Below are 19,225 nucleotides of genomic sequence, written 5' to 3'. Positions count from 1 at the left end.
AGGTGATGAGAGAGGATGTTCTAAACTGTCTTGAAAAACTAAAAGTTAACAAATCTGATCTTGTGGTAGCAAGCATGACTGTCCCCTTAGCTAAGCAGAGTCCACCCTGGTTGCATATGGATGGGAGACGTGATGTATGAGCAATGTAAGATATTCCTCTCAGGGGATGGAGCCACTCTGGAAAGAGCATCTAGGTTCCAAGTTCCCTCTCTAGCTTCTCCAAGATAGGGCTGAGAGAGACTCCTGCCTGCAACCTTGGAGAAGCCACTGCCAGTCTGTGTAGACAGCACTGAGCTAGGTAGACCAATGGTCTGACTTGATATATGGCAGATTCCTATGTTCCTATGTTTCACCAAGGCCAGATGGCATCCACACAAGAGTTCTGAAGGAATTCAAATGTGAAATTGCTGATCTTCTAGCACAAATATGTAACTTGTCCCTGCAGTGAGGCTCTGTACCAGAGGACTAGAAAGTAGTCAATGTAACTACAATTTCCAAAAAGGGATCCAGGGGGGGATCCAGGAAACTACAGAACATTTAGCTTAACTTCTGTGGCCTGCATCCAGGTTGGTCTCTGGGTCATCTCAAAGAGGCCATATTACTCCTATGGAGTAATACTCCTATGGTTAAAAGAACCACACTGGCTACCCATAAGTTTCCAGGCAAAATACAAGGTGCTGGTTATAACCTGTAAAAACCTTAACAGCTTAGGCCCTGGGTATTTAAGAGAACACCTTCTTCACCATGAACCCCATTGCCCATTGAGATAATCCAGAGAGGTTTGTCTGCAGTTGCCACCAGCTTGTCTGGTGGTGACACAGCGATGGGTCTTCTCTGTTGCCACCCCGAGACTCTGGAATGTGCTCCCTGCTGAAATAAAAGCCTCCTCATCTCTGACAGCTTTTTAAAAGTCTCTAAAGACACATTTTTTTCACCTAAGCTTTTTCACCTAAGCTGACTTGTGGGCTTAATTTTTTGTAAGGTTTTCATTTCTGTTTTAATCTGTTTTATGTTGTTGTAAACCACCCAGAGACAGATGTTTGGGGTGTTTTACAAATATGATAAATAAATAAATTGTAGTGAATAAACAAATAAATAAAATTCCACATGCAATGAGTAGTTTAACCCCAGGTGGCAGCCCCTCAAGCTACCATCCAGTAAGAACCAGTCCATAATTAAAATAACAACCATGTTGCCCAGGAGCCTTTTCACACAGTGCTTTTATCTTGAATCTCTGCCAGAAGAAAGTGTGCGTTCACACATTGGCCAGATTCTCACCAAAGTCTGTGGGAGATCTTTGGGAGCACATCACACACAACTCAGGGTTTTCCTTCTGAATGTAAGCTTAGCCCGATTTATGTCCGGGGTGAAAAAAACCCTGTCTTTCAGTAACCTTTTCTGGATAAAGGGGGAGTAGCTGCCAGTCGAGCTTTTGAGATGCAAATAGGAAGCTGCCTTCTACAGATGCAAATGGTGGGGAAAAACAGTTTTCAGACAGCAGGCTACATTTTGCTGTCTGGTTCTAGGAAGCCATTGGCCAGAAGGAAAACCCAGAAGCAAGCAGTGCAAACATATGCAAAAGAAAATGAGGAGAGGAGCTGCTTTTGTAATGCTGTGATTCCTATTCAAAGTGGCTTTGCTCATCAGATACACCGGGAGCTGAAAGAAATGTCTGAAAAAGCTCCAGGTGAAATAGATACACCCGAAAGGTAATAGCTGCTACTAGAGAGAGCCAGCGTGGTGTAGTGGTTCGAGTGCTGGACTAGAACCGGGGAGAGCCGAGTTCAAATCCCCATTCAGCCATGAAACTAGCTGGCTGACTCTGGGCCAGTCACGTCTCTCTCAGCCTAACCTACTTCACATGGTTGTTGTGAAAGAGAAACTCAAGTATGTAGTACACCGCTCTGGGCTCCTTGGAGGAAGAGCGGGATATAAATGTAATAATAACAACAACAACAATAACAATAATAATAATAGAGGTGTGCACGGAACTGCACCTCCGCAGTCCGGCACTGGTTAGGGGGGCTCTTTAAGGGTGGGGGAGGGTGTACTTACCCCTCCTACCGCTTTCTTCTCACCGGCACACCTGTTTTTTAAACAGGCCCCCATTAAAGTGCATTAAAGCCTTTTAAAAAGCCTTTTTAAAGTGCATTAAAGCCCCCATTAAAGTCCCCATTAAAGCCTGACTGCACGTGCGCACATCACACACATGCGTCACATCTGTGTGTCGTGTGCGTGCGTAGTCAGATGTATGCATGCGCGATGTATGCACGCGACACGCAGACATGACGTGTGCATGTGATGTGCGCATGTGCAGTCAGGCTTTATGAAGCCTTTTGCCGAGGAACGGGGGAAGGCGCGGCAGGGAGGTACCCTGCCACCCCAAATGCTTTAAGAAACAGCTGCACCGGCAGGGGAAAAGCAACGGGAGATGTAAGTACACCCTCCCCTGCCCTTAAAGGTCTACTCCCCACCCCCCGGTGCCAAATCGGCCCCATGTCTGGACCAGTCCGGAGGCCTTTAGAATGGCCCCCAGATCGGTCTGTGCACATCCCTAGCTGCTACCATGCATTATATCAGCTGTGCAATTTCCTTTTTAATGGGTAATAGTTAATTTATTTTCAAAATAAATGATTACTGTGAAAATAAAATGAAAGGAAAAGCAACACGTATCATATACATGGTCTATTTAAATCTCCATATCTTCTGGGCATATGAATGTTTAAACATATTTGCAGGTATCCTGGTTCAGTTTCATCATGGTCATTTTGATTTTGGCTTAAGAACATCTTACTCTGGTGAAGTCTAGTTTGGCTTGGCTTGGCTTGGCTTGGCTTGAAACAAAATTAAGATTGTAATTAAGATAAAACTAAGGCAAGCTACTCTTACTGCCATAAAAGAAGACAGTCCATACAGGAAGAGCTCTGCTTTAATTAAATCATCAAAGTACTTCATGTTTGCATGCAGAAAAGACCTGATTCTCCTTAAAACTTCACATTATAGACCTCTTTTTGAGCAATGCTTCCAAAATGGTCTCCTAAAATAGTCTCAGGTGGAGATAATTGAATTATAAAAAATGCTAGACACAGTATTTTGTAAAAGTTGCTTCAAGTTTGCTGTGGTAGAGGGATTGGAACGCTGTTGGAACTCGGTTGCAGGCAAGCTAACTTTTGAACTCTTAGTGGCAAGCATATAGATGCACTATACTAGGGGTTCCTGACCTGTGGTCCTTCATAATAAATGATAAATTGTGCCTGGGAATGATGGAAGTTGTAGTTCAGCAACATCTGGAGGATCACAGGTTGGGATCTCCTGCACTATACAGTTGTATGTAAGAACAGTGTAGATAATAGGCATTTCTTGTTGATTGCTTTGCTTTGGGTTGGATGGGATGTGCATAGGGCTTCAGATTTGACCTGTTGTTTCTCTCAGTGTTCATTCTTATCATATGGAGCAACCTATACAGTGCACCACCGAGAGACCTTAAAGGCTAAGCTGAAAACAGATCAACCTGGAGGGAATCTATCTATGTGGTCACTAAGAGTTGACACCGACTTGACAGCACTCAATCAATCAATCAATCAACCAATCAATACATTTGTAGTGCATATAGTGAATAAGGAATGGGGCTGTGTACGCGCACGCATCCGCATCTAGAGCCTACTTGTTTTCAGCAATGTTGGTTGATTTTGAAATTGATTTAAATTAAAATCAAATATATGTGCATATGTATTTATGTGCTCATACATATTTGATCCTATATATTGTATATGTGTATCCAGATGTACAATATGTATGTTTATTGCATATGTGTATGCAGATAGTTGTGGATGTACCCTTGCTACATCATTTCCAAGCACAGGTATTCAGTCTTTGCAGATGCATACCATTTATTTTATACTCTTTTTACAGTGAGCATATCGGTAAGTAACTAGAACTCCATACAACTCCTGCTTCCAGGCTGTGGATGACTTTGTAGGGCCAAACCCTGTTTGTAGTCGTTGCATATTAAAATTAATAGGACTGCTTCCATGAACAAAGCTAACATATGTGAAAAATACACAACTCTTGGTCTGTTCTCTGAGAGACATTAAGGCATGTGCTTTGCATTCTTAACTCTGTTCCAGATATTCTTAATGAGTCCCTTCTGGTGTACACAGGGAGAATTTATTTCTAGCCTTATTTTCCAAGTATGCCTGGTATGAACTTGAAACCCAAATACAAGCGGCACGAAAGCCCCACTGTCTACAGATACTGCTTCAGTATTTACAGAAGAACCATTACTTCAAGTCCTTGAAGCAAAACAGTCATGGCAGTTCATGGAACAGTACACAGCTAGGAGTTAATTCAAGACCAGCCACAGATTAAGCAATGCATCGATTCCTCAAAGTCTAAACTGTCAGCCTAGTTTGGCATCCCACATCTCATGGTGATACTAAGTCCCAAAAGCATGCTCACATGCCCCAGCATTGACAACTCAGAAGCCTCACCCCTGCACTAAACAGAACAGTACATGTACTTTCTCCAGTGCTGCTGCAGTGATGGATCCAGTTTGCTTAGGAGTTTTGAAAGGAATTTCTTGATGCCAGCTTTGAACATTTGAGCAGGCTTGCCAGATCAGGGTGGAGGATGAAGCAGGTAAAGTAGACTCCCTGTTGATATTGCGGCACCACCATCTTTTTCTTCTGACCTTTGTGTCAGCAACAAGCTCAAATTTCTAGCTTTTACATACAAAGTTTTGGCAATTGGCTCAAAGGCCAAAATAGGAGCCAGGATTTTTTTCTGCACGGATTACAACCCTGTACTGATTGAATCTCCTCCCATGAGGAAGCTTATCAGAGGTGCGTGGAATGCTGTGCAGATGTTGGAGCAGGATCTTTTAAGACAGGCCAGCAGAATGGTATTGTCTCATAATGGCATGTGGTACCCTTGCAGGCTAGAGTGTTATTTGCAAGATGAGAAATGTTACTTGATGTTACATTTCCTGGTGTGGAAGACCTGGTCTGTCCTACTAGAAGTGGAGGGATTAGGGGTGTGCATGGACCATTTATTGCAGTTTGGTCTGAATTTTGACCGAACCATGAGTCCGAACCAGGCTCGATTGAGGGCGGCAAGAGGGGTGAGGGTGAGAATAGTGAGGGTGGTCCTAGGGAGCAGCAAGAGGCATATTTTAAAGTAAATGAGGTCTTTACTAGGTACCAAAGCTGCCTGGAGCAGCAGCGCTCCCCCCAGCAGCCCACGGTGTGGCGGTGCAGCTCTGACACTCAATTGACCTCTACACGGACCTTCTCATTTACTTTGAGAGATGCCTCTCACTGCCCCCCAGCACTTCCCTCACCCCTCACACCCTCAGCCCCTCGCCATTCTCAATTGAGCCTGGCACTCAAACTACCAAACTGGTTTGAGCTGGTTCAGTCAAACTGACTGGACCGGTCGGTCAGTTCTACCAAACTGGTTCACAGACCCACAGTTCAGACCAACATGTGTGCGAAAAATGGTCTCTTGTGAAAAATGGTCTCTCGCTATCCTCATTTGAGCCTGGCACTCAAACCACCAAACTGGTTTGAGCTGGTTTGGTCAAACTGACTGAACCAGCCAGTCAGTTTGACCGAACTGGTTCACAGACCCATGGTTCAGACCAACATGTGTGTGAAAAATGGTCTGTGCACACCCCTAATCTCTCCACTTCTAGTAGGACAGACCAGATCTTCCCAGCCAGAAAATGTAATTTTGAAGTAACATCTCTCATCTTGTAAACAAGTCAGCAAGGGTACCACATGCAGGGTGGTACCACATGCCATTATGAACAACAATACCATTCTGTTGGCCTGTCTTAAAAGATCCTGCTCCACTATCTGCACAGCATTGCACCAGGTTTGGTTCGGTTCAGTTTGATATTGGATTGCACCCCCTTCCTGAAGGGCAGTCTGGTTCGTGATCGAACTGATCATCTGGTTCATGACTGAGCCACTCTAACCTCCCCAGTTCGCAGCAAACTGGTTCTGCACAGCCTTAGGAGGGATGAGCAGTAGAACCTTGTGGGTGAGTGAAAGAGACTGAACATTTCCACCAGCAGTCCTTTCTTCAGCCAATCAAAAGAAAATGTCCCAGCTAATCAATGACATGGGAAGTTTCAGTTTTGAGTTCAAGATAGAGAGCCAGTGTGGTCTAGTGGTTAGAGTCAGTGCTGGACTAGGACTGGGGAGACCCGAGTTCAAATCCCCATTCAGCCATGATACTAGCTGGGTGACTCTGGGCCAGTCACTTCTCTCTCAGCATAACCTACTTCACAGGGTTGTTGTGAGGAGAAACTCAAGAATGTAATACTCTGCTCTGGGCTCCTTGGAGGAAGAGCAGGATATAAATGTAAATAAATAAATAAATAAATAAATAAGATAGAGCTCTTTCTCCTCTGGGCTGACCTAGGACTTGGCCTATATGCTCTATAACAGAACTGGACAACTTTGGTCCTCCAGCTGTTTTTGGACAACTCCCAACTCTCATTATGGGACAACTCCCATAATCCCTGACTATTGACCAATGGGGCTGAGGATGATGGCAGTTGTAGTCCAGCAACAGCTGAAGGGCCATAGTTGTACAGCCGTGCTCTAGAGGATAAGGCTCTTCCTCTTTTGTGGTCTCAAGTGGTTCATAATGAGGATCCTTATTTTGAAAAAGGATTAGCCAGACATGGTCATACATTTAATTCTCTGCTCTGCTGAAATGAATTTGAGCGGCACACTGGGAAATTATCTTGTACAACTCCTACTAATTTTTATAGCAAACTTCCTGGAAGAGTTGCACTCTTACATGGATTCTTAGTCGTCTTTAGGCATGGAGAAACTTGCCTCCTAAATGGTTTTACACTGGGTTTCCTTTTGTCCAGAAATTAGATTGTGGGGGGGAAACCCCAGTGATTCACTCACCATGTGGCTTTTCGGTATAAGAGAAAGGGAGAGCCCACCGTGTGTTTCATCAGGATAATATTATGAGGAATATTATAAGGAAATGAGTGGGATTTTTATTGCTTTCAAAACTATGGCTCCAGATTTAAAGGAGGATTATGAATAAAGCTCTTTGAGGTGGGTGTTATATTTGCATAGTCCTGAAAGCTTTATTTTGTGTGGTTTTAGAAAAAATTCCAGAGGATTTCATTATTCATTTTATCTTCTTATTGTGGTGTGATTCTGGTTAAAGCTATAAAAAACAAATTTGGCTTGAAGTTCTTTTTCACATAAAGGTTTAAAAACAGTTACCACTTTTTTTTTTAAGCCTTTATATTTTTAACAGGATACACTGAAAGATTTAAATGATATAACACAGCTCTCTATAAAGTGTTAAGGGTTTATGCTGACCTACATTTATTGAAAGTAGCTTGAAAAATAGCATATTTGCTTACATCTTGGGCGGAAAGTTTGGATTCTGAAATTGCAACATCCAGAACATTTTTTTAAAGCTAAGAGAATGGTCTGGAAAAATCCAAAGTTCATTGAAGGCTGTGTTAATTGTTCAATGATTAAACAAACAAAAGTGTTATTATAAAATATACTAAAATATCTTAGATTCAAAATGACAAAGTTTCTGTATAAATCTGACACTGGGAACAGAAGTCCAGATGACCGAACTGTGGTTATAATTCACCTGTTCTGAGGAATGCGGGACAGCATTCAGTGTCCCTCAGGAATTCCCCTCTCACTAGGCCAGAAGGCAGGGCCACCAACATGACCTGACTTCTCAGTAGGATCCCACAACTCCCAGACCAGACTGTCCTTGAAGCCAGGATGCAGCACCAAAGCTTAAATCTCTATGAGCTAGCTGCCTTTTCACTTCTGCTTTCAGATTCAGGAAATATTTCCTCTATCTCTCTCTCTCCCCCAACATAGTCAGGCAGGAACGGGGCCTTATGGGGCTAGGGGCAAGGAGAGAGTTTCTAGGCTTGGAGCCTTCTGTTCATGGAGCCTTATTGTTTCAAGGCTCATTTTCCCAGCTGCTCGCTCAGCTTCCACTGGCCACATTCTAGGGGATGCATGGGGTGGCTTTACAGTCCTCTCTGTGTTGCTGTCTTATAGCAATGGCTCCCCATTCATGTGGGACAAGTACAGGAAGGGGTGAGCGCATAGGACCCTGAAGCAGAGCAGCAAGGCCTAGTTCTTCACCTCACAGTATTCTCATCCAGACTAGGGGAAGGGCAGTGGAGACCTGTTGTTACATTGCCACCCCCCATTCAGTCCCACAGCCCTTTCAGTGCATATCTCTCTGCACCTGCCAAAGAAGTGGGTGGGGGAAAAACCGACCAAAGGAGCCATTGCAGCCTCAGCTTTCTGCACCCATGGCTGTGCCCCGTCCCCTTGCCCCCCGGTCAGGCCATTCTAGGTTGGGAGAGAGGAGAAAGAGGCATTTAGGCAGCCGCCGCACATCTAGTCCTATCCTGTCATGTTTTTTTCCTCCAAATTGGGCAGACAGGAAGGATCCCAGACAGCAGGTGCTTGTGAGAGACTTTCCTGCCCCCACGGCCACACCTACAGTTTCTCCTTTAGTGTCAAACTTTGATCCTTCCAATACTTTTCATCACAGTGCTGAAGGAAAGTTCCACGTAACATACCACACAATCAATAACTTGTTTGCTTATATTATTGTTACATTTATATGCCACTTTTCAGTGAAAATGTTCCTGAAGTGGTTTGCATAGAAAAATAAAAATAAGATGGTTCTCTGTCCCCAAAGGTAGACACAAGGTAGACACCAGCAACAGCCACTGATGGGATGCTGTGCTGGAGTTCAATGAGGCCAGTTGCTCTCTCCCTGCTAAACAGAAGAAAATCAACTCTTTGAAAGATGCCTCTTTACCCAGGTAGCAGGTGATAGTAAGCACAACAGGGCCAGTTTTCAGCTTGTACTGTAGGGGCCAGTTCAGATGAACAAGAATCCCTACAACCAAAAGTTGCCATAAAAGGATCGGAACCTAGGTCTTCCCAGTCCTAGTTCACTACACCACACTGTCTCTCTGCTTTATAGCTGCTGCTTCCCTCATACAAGCAAATAAAACGTAAGTAGATTTAACTAAAGATTATTCAGCAACCACTCTCCTTGTCTCCCTCCCCACCTGCTTCCCTCTCTCCTTGCCTGTCCTTATCATTGGCATGATTTGGGGCTGATTCAGACAACTGATCTGGGCCATCTCTGCCAATGATGCATGAGCACATCCTGTTACCATTTCCAGCATGCCCCCCCCCAAATCACATCAATCCAAGCTGCACCCCCCCATCCCGCCCAAGTGCTTAGGAGAAGGCAAAAGGTACAGATGGAGTGGGCTTGTTTGTGCACGTCCTTACATGATGGGCAAAACCAGCTCCAGATGTATCATCAGAACAAGCCCATGGTGCCTCAGTTTGCAACTGAAGTTCAGATTTGCTGGTCTGATGAGTGGAGGAGGAATGCTAGGCCAAGTCACTCCCCGTCATCATCTCCAAACTGGTAAGCGCTCAGTTCATGACACTGAGCCAGTCAGAAGAAATTAAAGGCTCTCTTGATCATCTTCGTCACCAAGATTAATTTGAATACTTGCATATTAAATTAGCTTTTTGTTACAGAAGAAAAATGAGCTCCATTTTGCATGAAGCAAAATAAATCTCCAAAGTCTTAATCATAGTATTACTTTTGGAAGCACTGAAATGACTATGGCAGGATCCATCTTGACTGCCAAATACAATTTGGATGTCTTCTTCAGTGTTCAATAAGGGGCATTAAAACTTGGATTGCACCTTTTAAGTTACTGAATAGACTTTCCTAACTGCAAATGATGCAGGGTTAGTGAATGAGCCTTATCATTTCAGTTAGCAATTGAAAGGGGGAGGGGGACCCACAACCTAGATTTCCCAGTTTGTAAGCATACAGCTGGTACTCTCTTTATTGGAATGTAGTTTGAATTATTGGAAGAGGAGCCTGATGTAGATGCACCAGGCTACTTAACATTTAGGCCTTTGGGACATCTGTTAATCCAGAATATTCATATTGTTTAACCTGAGTCTCTGTTGCATCTCATCAGTATAACGTAATGGCTGGGAGGGTTGTGCTGGTCTGTGATCGTAATAAAGGAATTGAATTGAATTGGCTGGGAGGGATTTGTACATTTTAGTGTGCACTACATCATGCTGGCTTTATGAAATGAAAGGCGTTGAATCTTGAATGCAAAAGACATTCCCACTGATGGTGATTGATTTGGAACCCTTGTTTACTGTGAAGTGAAAAGAACTGCAGATGTTTGATGAAACATACCAAACATCTGCAATTGCCATACTGCAGAAAAATGTGTAAGGACAGAACCAGCAGCCTTCACTTTTAAAAATAAAGAAACGTCAATTATGTGTAGCAAAGGACTCTCTCTTGTTTTCAAACCCTCTTGCAGGACTTGGACACTTTCCACAGTTTAATGTGAACAAGTCCTGTTTCTAAAGAAGTGCACTCATATGGTTCACTCACTTTGAAGAGGTTGGAGCAACGCAGGACTTCTTGATGGACGGGTGTATCCCACAAATTTCGGGTGCTTTTATTTTTCATTAGAGCTGAGCTGAAAATTATTTATAGTTCAAGTTCAGGGGGAGATTTTAAGGATTCAGGAACATGTATGAAACCAGGTTATGTGCCAAATTGTGGGAACAGAGCGGAAAGTCTCTAGTTTCACCAGGGTCACCTTTCTCCTTCCTGGTGGCATTTTGTCTTCCCTTTGGACTTTAGACTGCCACATTTTTGCTGGTGGTGGCAGCAGCACTGGAAATGGCAAGTCTCTTCCAGGTGGCTGGCTCTATCTGACCACCATTCTTTCCCCCAGAAGCTCCCTTGGAATCATACTGCACCATAGTATAGCATAATTCTTGGAGTATTCCATGAGATACAAAATGTGGTAGGGCAGAGCTGGCCACTGAAAAGAGAATCAGCACTGCTGCCATCATTATTTATCACATACAGAGACACGGCAAAATAAAGGAAAAGGGTACCTAATGCCACCAGTCAGAGATAAGCTGTGCCCCCTGAAATTAGATAATTTCCTGCCCCCACTACTGAATTTTCCACTGTACATCCTCATCCCCTGAAACTCTGAATTTAGCATCCCCACCCCAAAATCACCAAACAACTCCACTGTAAATCTTATATAAATTATTTCTATTCTGCTTTCCCCTGTTTAAAAACAGGCATCAGGCAGCCTGCAAATGGGGTGGCAAAAATAGAGGGAGGAGCTGTTAGCCCCATTTTTCATCAGTTTCTTGTTGCAGTTGGGTACAGTTATATATATCATCAATTATCTCAACCTTTTCTCAAATAAGTGAGACTCATGCAGGCTTGGGTGACCAGCCCAATATTAAGGGAGATCCAATTGGGCTCTGAGACAGATCAAATGCAGACAAGAAGCTAGAGGAAGGGGCTGCTGAGGAAAATGGCAGGCAGGGGGATGGTTAAGCCCCTCCCCCTGCCTTCTGCTTTTCTTCTGCAAATACCCCCCACCTTGAATGTTGGAGGCCAAACAAGTTTGTGCTTCAAAGTGTGAAGTTCTAACTTTAAATTGTTTGTTCTCAGATGACCTGGAGGTTACAAAAGCTTCACAGACTCAAAGGTTAACATAATGGAATACTTTGAAAGAACCTAGCAAGATGCAAATAGGTTTTTTGAAAGGGAAAATGTTTTTTTCTGCAAGATGATTTCTATATTTCTGCCCTCAGTTAGCTTTCAGATTATAGCCATTTCCCTGTATTTTCAGCCTGGACTGAAGTTCTTCTATTTTTATGCACATGGTAGCTGATAAAAAAAGCAATGCAATGCATTCCTATTGCAGGTCTATACAAAGGGAACAGAGCTGCTGCTGAAATTTGCAAATAGTGGCACTTGGTGTATACCGAGGCTCTGACAACTGTGACAATTACTATGATATTTATGGCAACCTTACAGAATCCACAGTGATTTTGTTGGACCCATTGCACCTATTTATCCTAGAGGTTTTCACGAAAAGTTAATGCTTATTTCATACACAAGAAGATAAGAACAGCCCTGCTGGATCAGGCCCATCTAGTCCAGCATCTTGTTTCACACAGTGGGCCACGGGATGCTGCTGGAAACCCACAGGCAGGAGTGGAGGGCATGCCCTCTCTCTGGCTGTTACTCCCCTGCAACTGGCATTCAGAGGCATCCTGCCTCTGAGGCTGGAGGTGGCCTCAGAGCAGCAACATCCATTCCCTGTTCTTGAGATATTCTTAGTCTGTATTTTCTTTTAATGCTCCTTCTGCCACACTGGTATCTCCATATTCATCCAGTCTTGCACTGTAAACCTTTGAGACAAATCTTGCTTAAAGGTTGAATGTTTGCTGACCATCCATTATTCTTCAAGACTGAAATCCCATGTTGCATTGTGAACACACATATCAATGTTCACAGAGCTTACAGGAGGAGTACATGTTCCATACTAATGTGAGAATGAGCATGGACCCAACATGCTGGTGTTGCAAGGAAATATACACTGTATCCACATAATTTTGTCATGGAAACAAATGTTATGACTGAATTCTGGTTATGAGAAGAGAGATTTATTTTCCCATTTTTGGATAACCTTAAAGGCACACGCATTGTGGTCTGCATTTTGTCCCTGTTTATACATTATTGCCACGAAGGGTTTCTTCAAATGCAATTGATTTATTATATAGACAGCATTTTTATATGTGGAAAAGTATGCATTTTGAGTCTGGATTGTCTGATGTGATGATTTCATACATCTTTATTTTGCTGTGTGTGCATACTTCAGAAAGCCCTAGTTGGCAATGGCTTCTGGCCATGCATATGTGCCAAAATAGTTTCTCCACATGTGTCAACCTAGACATGTGACTATCGCATATGACAATCTGCACACAATTGGCATACTTTCTAAGAAATAGATATCTTTAAAGCAACCCTTAGTTATATTTTTGTCCTGCAAAAATATTGCTTGTCATTCTGCATATTGAACACGAGAGGGAGCCAATGTCTAAATGTTTTCTTTGTATAAATTCAAATCATTTTACCCCTTATTGCGTTAGAAATGATGTTTCTTGAAGCAATAAACACCATGTTTTAGCATTAATATTAAAATCCTCACTCTGCCCAATCTATTTGTATCTAACGAGTTCTCTTCATCTAAAGTTTTACAAGCTGGGTCAAACAGTAATTTCACCTTTATCTGACATTCAACACAGTAAAACAGTATAAAGGTGCAGCCTCATTGCCAGCTACAGCTACTGCTACTAATTAATGGTCCCTCCATTATTCCAGTGTTATCAGTGGATTTATGCCCTAGTATTACCATTGCAGTTAACTGCATCATCGCTTTACACACACACACACACACACACACACACACACACACACACACACTAGTAATTTGAAGCCCGTTATAATAACGGGCGCTAGCCCATGTATTTCCCCCCGCCGCCGCCGCCGACCGGCCGCGCGCCCTCCCAGCTGCTTTTTCATCCACACCCCCCCCACGTTTAAGGGCCAAATCGGCCCATGCACTTACCCACGACCTCCGCAGCGCAGAGAAAAGGGGCCTGATGGGGCCAGAGCGCTGCCGCCTCGCTCGTACTCCCGCGGCAGTGTCTGCCGCCATGGGAATCGGCCCATTCACTTACCCCCGCCCACTGCAGCGCAGAGAAAAGGGGCCTGAAGGGGCCAGAGTGCTGCCGCCTCGCCTGTACTCCTGCGGTGGCGGCTGCCGCCATCAAAATTGGCCCATTCACTTACCCCCACCCGCCGCAGCGCAGAGAAAAGGGGCCTGACGGGGCCAGAGCGCCGCCACCTCACCCGTACTTCCGCGGCGGCCGCCGCCGCCATTGGGGCCAGTCGGCCCGCTGCGGCCGGCGCTGCCTCACCCACACTCATTGTTACCGTGGCGGCAGCCGCCGCCATCGGGGCCAGTCGCCCCACCGCGGCCACCGTCACTTCTGTCCGAGGCCTGGAGCGGTGTACTACATAAGTTTCTCGTCACAACAACCCTGTGAAGTAGGTTAGGCTGAGAGAGAAGTGACTGGCCCAGAGTCACCCAGCAAGTCTCATGGCTGAATGGGGATTTTAACTCGGGTCTCCCAGGTCCTAGTCCAGCACTCTAACTACTACACCACGCTGGCTTCTATGAATTGGGGTAACTCAGGCAAGGCTGCTCAAAAAGAACATCCACAGTAAAAGTGAGTGCTGGCGGCCTTGCAAGGCCTGTGGTCACAATGGGATCCTTGCCGGGGCCAGCTTCTCCTCATTCCTGGAGGAGGCCTCTTCAGGGGTCTGCGTCTGGATAGGGATGGTTCCTAACAAGACCTCAACCATTCATTGGTGGTTCTCAGGATTTAATGTGGCCTGTTCTCACGGCTGCTCCTGGGGTCCCAGGGATAGTGAGGGGTCTGAAACTATGGCAGGTGTCCAGATGACTACTTGGGTCTCCCAATTATACCAGAATTGCTGCACTCCTGTCCCTTCTATTCTCCAGAGGAGGTCACATCAAGATTGGGGTCTGAGTATGGTTGAATTCTGACAAGACTTTATTTTGTTTTTACTTAGTTATTTTTCACATTTCTATACTGCCAAAAGCATAGAGTCCCATGGTGGCTTTAAGAGGCGTTTGCCCTCAACTCCTGCCTGTAGGCTTCCAGCGGCATCTGGTGGGCCACTGTGTGAAACAGGATGCTGGACTAGATGGGCCTTGGGCCTGATCCAGCAGGGCTGTTGTTATGTTCTTAACCACTAAAACAATTACAAAAATTCGCAAACATTCAAAACCACCAAATAGTTGAAATGGCTTAAAACATAACCAAATGCTTAGTTGAACAGGTGTGTTTTCAAAGCTTTTGTAAAAGCTGCCAGGGCATCTAGCTGTCCCCAGGAGCTTTTACACACATGGCTGTTAGTTCAAATCTCCTCTGGAATGTAGGGTGTGAGTCCACATATCAGTTGGATTTACCCCGAAGTCTCTGTGGGCTATCAGAGACCAGTTCAGAAATGACTCTGTTTTTCCCTGAATTATGGCTGTGCATTCTGACTTAGCCTAAATTATGTCTGGTGGAAAGAAATCCTCTATTTCCAGTGGCTTTTGGGGGGGGGGGAACCCCCGAGACTTCAGGTATGCCCTGAAGCTTTTCTGTGATGTGTGGAGGGGCCATTGCTGATAATTTGGCTTTTTTCCATACTTGCACTTTCTTGTTTGGGGGTTTGATTTTTAAAAAAATGTTTTTAGACATGTTTGGAAACATTTTTTCAAAATGTTTGCTGGGTGGGTTTCCGGAACACCAAGTGTCACTATGAAGGGGAGTTTGACAGCTGTTATTCGGTATGGTCTGCTCTTTGAGTGGTTTGCAATTGCAAACGCTGGGAGTGGGGCGGGGTGTTTTTTTTTTTGGCAGATTGGTGAAATTCTGTAGAGGGAGTCCAGAAGGGGAGGGAGTAATTTCTGAGTTAAACACAAACACAAATGGGAATGCAAAATGTGGGTCTTCCTACGCTTTCACATTCGAGATTTGGATTTTCTTTGTAAACAAGGCCACAAGTTTTATATTTTCAATTCTGATGTTTGTATGGATTTGTAGATATGTTATTCAGTTGTCATTGGGTTCAAATGAAATGATAGGAGGAGACAAGTTGGAGAAATAGAATTCCAATTAACGTATTAGATAACCGTGAGATATCATATGTGTTTTTCGTTTTTCTTTTTTGTTGTTCTTTCTTGGCTGTTCTTTAACATTTCTCTAAATTAAAAAAAATATTGGTGAAATTCTGTGGAGGGAGTCCAGAAGGGGAGGGGGAGGGTAGCTAAATGTGCAGAAATGTCTTAATCTTAGGGCCAGATTGGACATTACAGTCATGCGTCTGCTACTGACAATGGCAGCAGCCCCCTTCCCTCCTCTCACTCTGCAGTGACCCATAGAACTTCCTTCATGAAGTGCCGCAGATCCCTGCCCCAGTCCCACATCAGTTTTGGAGTCGGGGGATGTCACAGTATGGGGAAAGTTCCTCTAGATGTTGTGGAGGGGAGTAACTAACTAGCTGCATGACAGTTCTTTTCACTATCAGCCAAGTAGGGACTGATGTTTCATGTTGTGTGCATTTTTAAATATATGACTTTTTAAGTTGCAACTGCTAGACTCCAATCTTGTGTCCAATCTTTTCTTCCCCTCCCTCCCCACTGGCTGGGTTGTTCTCTGCAGGTCCTGTGTGACAGACATGTGTGAGTGTCCTGTTCATAAGAATTGCTACTGTGAGTCATTCCTAGCCTATGCCAGAGCCTGCCAGAGAGAAGGTCTGAAAGTCCACTGGAAGCCTGAGCAGAATTGTGCCGGTAAGTGGGATAAAGCAATTGCTTCACTGCAGCTGAAGGTAGAACTGTGCATTTTATTATTATTATTTTTACATTTATATCCCGTTCTTCCTCCAAGGAGCCCAGAGCGGTGTACTACATACTTGAGTTTCTCTTTCACAACAACCCTGTGAAGTAGGTTAGGCTGAGAGAGAAGTGACTGGCTCAGAGTCACCCAGCTAGTTTCATGGCTGAATGGGGATTTGAACTCGGGTCTCCCCGGTCCTAGTCCAGCACTCTAACCACTACACCACACTGCACGCTGGTTCTCATTTCCAGATCTCCAATCCAGATCTCCCACATCTCTCTCCTTAGAGCTGCCCCTCCCCCGGAGACCCTGTCTTGTAACTTTGGGTGCTGGTTTTGAGTGGAGAAGCCGTGGGGAGGGAATGGATTAAGTACCCTCTCTTTCTCTTATTTCTCCACTCAAAACTGTTCCTTCCTGAAGCTGCTTTTCTTTAGCAAAACAAAAAACAAAAACAGTCCTTAGGCATGTGCATGTGAAGTTGACTTGCCTTGAAGGGAACAATTCATCTGTTCACATTGCTGCAGCACTGTAATGCCAGCAAGAAGAGGAAGTCCAATAAATGGTTTCCAGGTGCTGATATCCAACATGCAGGAAGTTTACATTCTGCTCTTTGGAGAAAACCCGGGAAGGCTGTTTGACAAGCCGAGATCCATCAACTTTCTGCTAAGAAACCTATCCTAACACTTTGCATCAAATACCAGTTCCATGTGCTCATGCCCGGTGAATGGAAGAGTGGTTAGTGGAAGGATCACAGAGCTCTAGCTATGAAACATGAGAGCTGACTACTAACACTTCCTGCAGTGCCTTTCACTCATGTGGAAGCCCAGCTGTGATAAATCTGCTTTCCTTGGGAGAAAAAGAAAGAAAGAGGGAGAGAGACTGTGATGGGAATACACAGCTTATCTACATCTATTTTAACATCTATTTTACTCATCAAATGGACAAATTATCCCATTCCCTAATCATTTAAATTCAAAACTTGCAATGAAGTAAGGATGAATCAAACTCCTTGGTTCTACCCTGAAAAGTGTTGGTGGTGCATTCAGGGGCATAGCAAGGTTGAAGTTGGCCCTGAGACAAGAAGTGTTATTCTCTCCCCTTCCCCTTACCCATATCTTTGCTGCAGAAGAACTATATAGATATGGTGAAAAACAAAACATTCTCAGCCTGCCCCTTCTCTCACTCCTATACAAATCATATTGCATGCTCCTCACATTCAGATCAAGAGCCAGCATCTTGCCAATGAGTCAGGTATGTGACAGCGAAGAGTGGGCTGTTCCCATGGGCCCAGGGATATTTCCACCACCACCACCACCCTATCACCCTGTTCTATTATGGCTATGCCCAGTGGCGGCCAATTAGTAAGTGCAGGGTGGGATGTGCACCCACCACCACCACCAGGGGTGTAGTCCAGCCAGGATGGGGCAGGTTGGACTCCCAGCACTTCTCGTAGGGCTGCGATGCTTCTGGGTCGCCCTTGCGCATGCGCCACACCCCACGTGCAATTTTTTTTAATGCAGCCAGTGTCCCCGCCGTATTGCTGGTGCCACCACAGCTCAGTGCAGGGTGCCTCACCCACCTCTGCCCCCAGGGCTCAGATGGTCTCCATGCATGTGCACACTCCACATATGTGCAGAGGCCATCTGAGCCCGGGGGTCAGGGCCGGGGGCTGAGTGAGACGCTTTGCACCAAGCAGTGGCAGCAGTAGCAGTATGGCGGAGAAGCTGACCACATTAAAAAGCAGTCAGTGGCTGGTGCTAGCGGGGGGAAAGGAACTCTTCCCCTTCCTTGGAGGGAAGCAGGTGGGGGGAAAGCTGGGGCTGATGGAGCGGGCAGGTGGTTCATTTATTGCTGTGCCCTGTCATCCACTCCGGGCTGGCCTTCCATTCTCTGAAGAGAGTGCCTCGCTCAGCTGGTTGCAGGCATTGCTGTGTCCCCTTTCCTGGCTCGGTGCCTCCTCTGCTGTCCACCTCCCCCTGCTGCACTTTTTTTTCTCCCCCCCGCCCCACATTGCCGCCCTCTGATTCCAGGTCTCCCTCTACCCACTCCATCTCTTCTCCCTCCCTGCCACTTCAGGCATTAAGAGGGGAGAGAGAAGCTCTTTAAAGGCGTTTTTAAATCACAGAGGTTGGGTTGAATATTAGTACTGCCTGTATGGCTGTCCTTAAGCATATAGTTATTTCTGATCAAAAGCAAATCCACCTTTTTAATTGTTGTGTTATGATTACAGTAATTGCCGCTATAGTGGCTTCCAAAATTTAATTCTATATCACAATTGCTGGTTTGAAAAGCTTGGAACTGGACATGAAAGTAGATCCTAGTGTATTGAAACAGAAAAGGTATCTAGTACCAACGAGATAATCAAACTGTTTAAACCAGCCATACAGTCTCTGTAGCTAGGAACACAGGAAGCTGCCTTATATCAAGTCAGACCATTGGTCCATCTAGTTCAGTATTGTCTACACCAGGGATTCTCGTCAGGTCTTCAGATGTTATTGGACTTCAACTCCCATAATCCCCAACCAAAGGCCACTGAGACTGGGGATTATGGGAGTTGAAGTCCAAGAACATCTGGGGACCCAACGTTGAGAATCCCTAGTCTACACAGACTGGCAGCAGATTCTCCAGTCTCTCTCACCTCTCTCTTGGAGATGCCAGGCAGGAAACTTCAAACTTTCTGCATGCAAGCATGCAGGTGCTCTTCCCAGAGCTGCTCCATCACCTAAAGGGAATATCTTATAATGCTCACAGGTCTCCCATTCAAATGCAAATCAGGTTGGACCCTGCTTAGCGAGGGGACAATTCATGCTTGCTACCACAAAACCAGCTCTCCTCAGGGC

General features: G+C 44.9%; 1 protein-coding gene across 2 annotated transcripts in view; it reads left to right on the top strand.

Moving 5' to 3' along the window:
- Window positions 1-19,225, top strand: part of BMPER (BMP binding endothelial regulator) — a 297,532-nt gene that overhangs the window by 258,941 nt on the left and 19,366 nt on the right. For both annotated transcript variants that reach the window (XM_053264967.1, XM_053264966.1), the window contains one exon: window positions 16,209-16,339. In XM_053264967.1, the coding sequence (XP_053120942.1) occupies window positions 16,209-16,339 (131 nt within the window). The remainder of the gene's footprint in view (window positions 1-16,208; window positions 16,340-19,225) is intronic.

The sequence above is a fragment of the Hemicordylus capensis genome, chromosome 6 (assembly GCF_027244095.1).
Source record: "Hemicordylus capensis ecotype Gifberg chromosome 6, rHemCap1.1.pri, whole genome shotgun sequence".
NCBI lineage: Eukaryota > Metazoa > Chordata > Lepidosauria > Squamata > Cordylidae > Hemicordylus > Hemicordylus capensis.
This window is presented reverse-complemented; position numbering and strand designations above follow the sequence as displayed.